Here is a 2,442-nt window from a genome sequence, read left to right on the forward strand (position 1 = left end):
AGTTGATCCTCCTTGATTCTGTATAACCGACTTGTGTATATATTGGCTATCAGCCATTTCATTAAATATAACAACATATTCAAATCCTCTTAGTTTTTTATAGTTTGTCATTTTAAATTACATAAATTATGTCATTTTAGGAGAGAGATAGACACAGAAAAACGAAAATCATGGGAGAGAGAAATTTGGTGGTTTTTTTTAATTTAAAATTCAAATTTTCTGTGTATCTCTCTTAAAATGAGATAACTTTCTGTCATTTAAAATGACATACTTTTTCCTATAACTATATACTCTCCTTAGTACATAGTTATCATAACTAAAAGCACACAATTTGTATCTTTAAAAAAGCATAATAACTTAACCCTTATTGGCATAACAGATAAAAGGTTCATAAGCAAATTAAAATACGATTTATAGGTTTATTTGGGGAGACCTTCCCTGTATAGTTTACGCTGAATATGCTGAGCAAAAGTGCAAGGAGGAAAACGTGCTGGTTCAGCATTAGTTACAAGCTCTGGAAGTGGCTTTAGGATGATCTTCTCCTTTGGTGGTTCACAAAACACTGCCCATGAAATTCTAACCTTTTCCTTGTTCACCAACACCCTGTGAAGGATACTCTTGTACTTGCCGTTGCTTAGGATCTCAATAGTGTCACCAATGTTCATGAGAATGGAATCAGGGACACATTTTGCCGTGACCCATTTTCCTTCATAGAAAAGCTGCAGACCTGGCACCATATTACGAAGCAGGAAAGTAAGTGAACTTACATCTGTATGGGCTTCAACTCCTAAAGCTAGTTCTGGCTGGGGACAAATTGGGTAGTAGTTGATCTTCAACATAAGTAAAAGCTCTTCCATCCCACCAACTTCCTCCTCCAACCTCCCTTCTTCCAACCCCAATCCAAGTGACAGCAGCCCTAGTATTTTAGTTGCAAGCCCTCTCAATTGCTTTGCATACTCGCTTGTAACCTCACTGCATGCACATTGCAGCAATAAACCGCATATATAATTAGGCAAAAGTACGTATTTTTGCAGCTGCGGCAAAAATACTTTGTTTGTCACGGAGACATGTTTAATGTTTAGTAAACATGTTTATGTGGTAAATAAATTTTTATGCCGTAGTTGCATAAAAATGGAACTTGTAGAATTTTTTTTTTATAATTTAAAAAATGAAACTGTTAAAAAGCTCTAAAAGAGAAGCATGAAGTGACTCACGTATATGCTTAACATTTAAAAAAAAAAAATCGAGATTTAAAGTCGGATTCTTGTAAACATGTGTCTGTGGCAGATAAATCTTTCTGCTGCAGTTCCGGAAAAATGGAATTCATATAATTAACTTTATAATTTAAAAAATGAAACTCTTAAAAAGCTCTAAAAGAGAAGCATAAAGTGACTCAAGTATATGCTTCTCATTCTTTTTTTAATAAAAATAAAAATAAAGATCCTACATCATATCTTGATAAATATGTGTTTGTGACATATAAATCTTTCTGCAGCAATTGTAGTAAAATGAAACCCATATAATTAATCTTATAATTTAAAAAATGAAACTCTTATAAAGAGAAGCATGAAGTGAGTACTCACGTATAATCAGAGGGTGTCTTGGGCCAGATGGACATGTGACGCTTGTCCTCAGGGAAAACAAGGTGGAAGAAGTAATCTTCCCACTCAAGTTGGCCACTAGCATTATTAGCTAGTTTGCTTCCATACCCATCAATCTTCCCAGAGGCTTGGTCATTGGCGTATTTCTCCTTTTCCTCAATAGGGAGAGATAAGAAAGCTTCACCAGCTTTCTTGAGGCTATTGATGAGGTCCTCTGGGATGCCATGGTTCACAAGGTGCATCACACCCCATTCCTGTGCTGCTTTCTTCAGTTTCTCTCTGCATTTTGCTCTTACAAACTCATCTTCTGAGTCTATTTCTTTCAAGTCAATAGTGGGAACTTGAAGACCTTCCTTCTTTACTTCTTCAAAGACGTTGCCAATGCTGGTCAACTCTTCTTGTGGCCTTACATATTCATTGGGGATGGATTGCATCCCACTGCTAGCCAAGCTTTCAACTCTTGGAGTCACCGTCGCCATGTTTAATTACGGGTCACTCCTAGATACCAAAGGTACCATCATGCTGGCGCTGCTTTTACAACTTGATTTTAAAAAGTAGTCTCTTCACCAGAAATATTTTCAATACTACTGAGTATTACGTAGTTCAGTTGACATCTGAATGATTAAGGGATAATATTCTCAATACTATACCGAGTATTACTTAGTTCAGTTGACATCTGAATGATTAAGGGATTGTTTTGGTGAAGGGTTCAAATCTTAGCTAAAACAATTCATTAGAATATTTTGGGTGGAGGAAAACCGCCTCTCTTTTGAAAGAAAATTAGTCTCACACTTTTTCCGTGACTTGCCTTAGTACAGAAAAATGGCCGGAGAAGATTGAG

At 36.2% G+C, this 2,442-nt stretch overlaps 1 protein-coding gene across 1 annotated transcript; it reads right to left on the reverse strand.

The window, feature by feature from the left end:
- Positions 1–419: 419 nt before the first annotated feature.
- LOC133289080 (leucoanthocyanidin dioxygenase-like) lies at positions 420–2,086 on the reverse strand. Its single transcript, XM_061486945.1, has 2 exons — positions 1,584–2,086; positions 420–972 (listed from the first exon to the last, which is right to left on the reverse strand). Exons 1-2 carry the CDS (start codon positions 2,078–2,080, stop codon positions 420–422), a joined length of 1,050 nt encoding a protein of 349 aa, XP_061342929.1. The 5' UTR covers positions 2,081–2,086.
- Positions 2,087–2,442: the final 356 nt, after the last annotated feature.

Source organism: Gastrolobium bilobum, unplaced genomic scaffold (assembly GCF_033153095.1).
Source record: "Gastrolobium bilobum isolate Gb01-03AN ecotype WA unplaced genomic scaffold, APGP_CSIRO_Gbil_v1 utg123580, whole genome shotgun sequence".
Classification (NCBI taxonomy): Eukaryota; Viridiplantae; Streptophyta; class Magnoliopsida; order Fabales; family Fabaceae; genus Gastrolobium; species Gastrolobium bilobum.

Bases quoted from the DNA above. Each gene is read 5' to 3' on its own strand.
- LOC133289080 (XM_061486945.1), bottom strand. From the start codon at position 2,080: ATGGCGACGGTGACTCCAAGAGTTGAAAGCTTGGCTAGCAGTGGGATG. The intron at 973-1,583 runs GTGAGTACTCAC...ATGTGCATGCAG, and splicing joins AAGACACCCTCTGATTATAC to TGAGGTTACAAGCGAGTATG.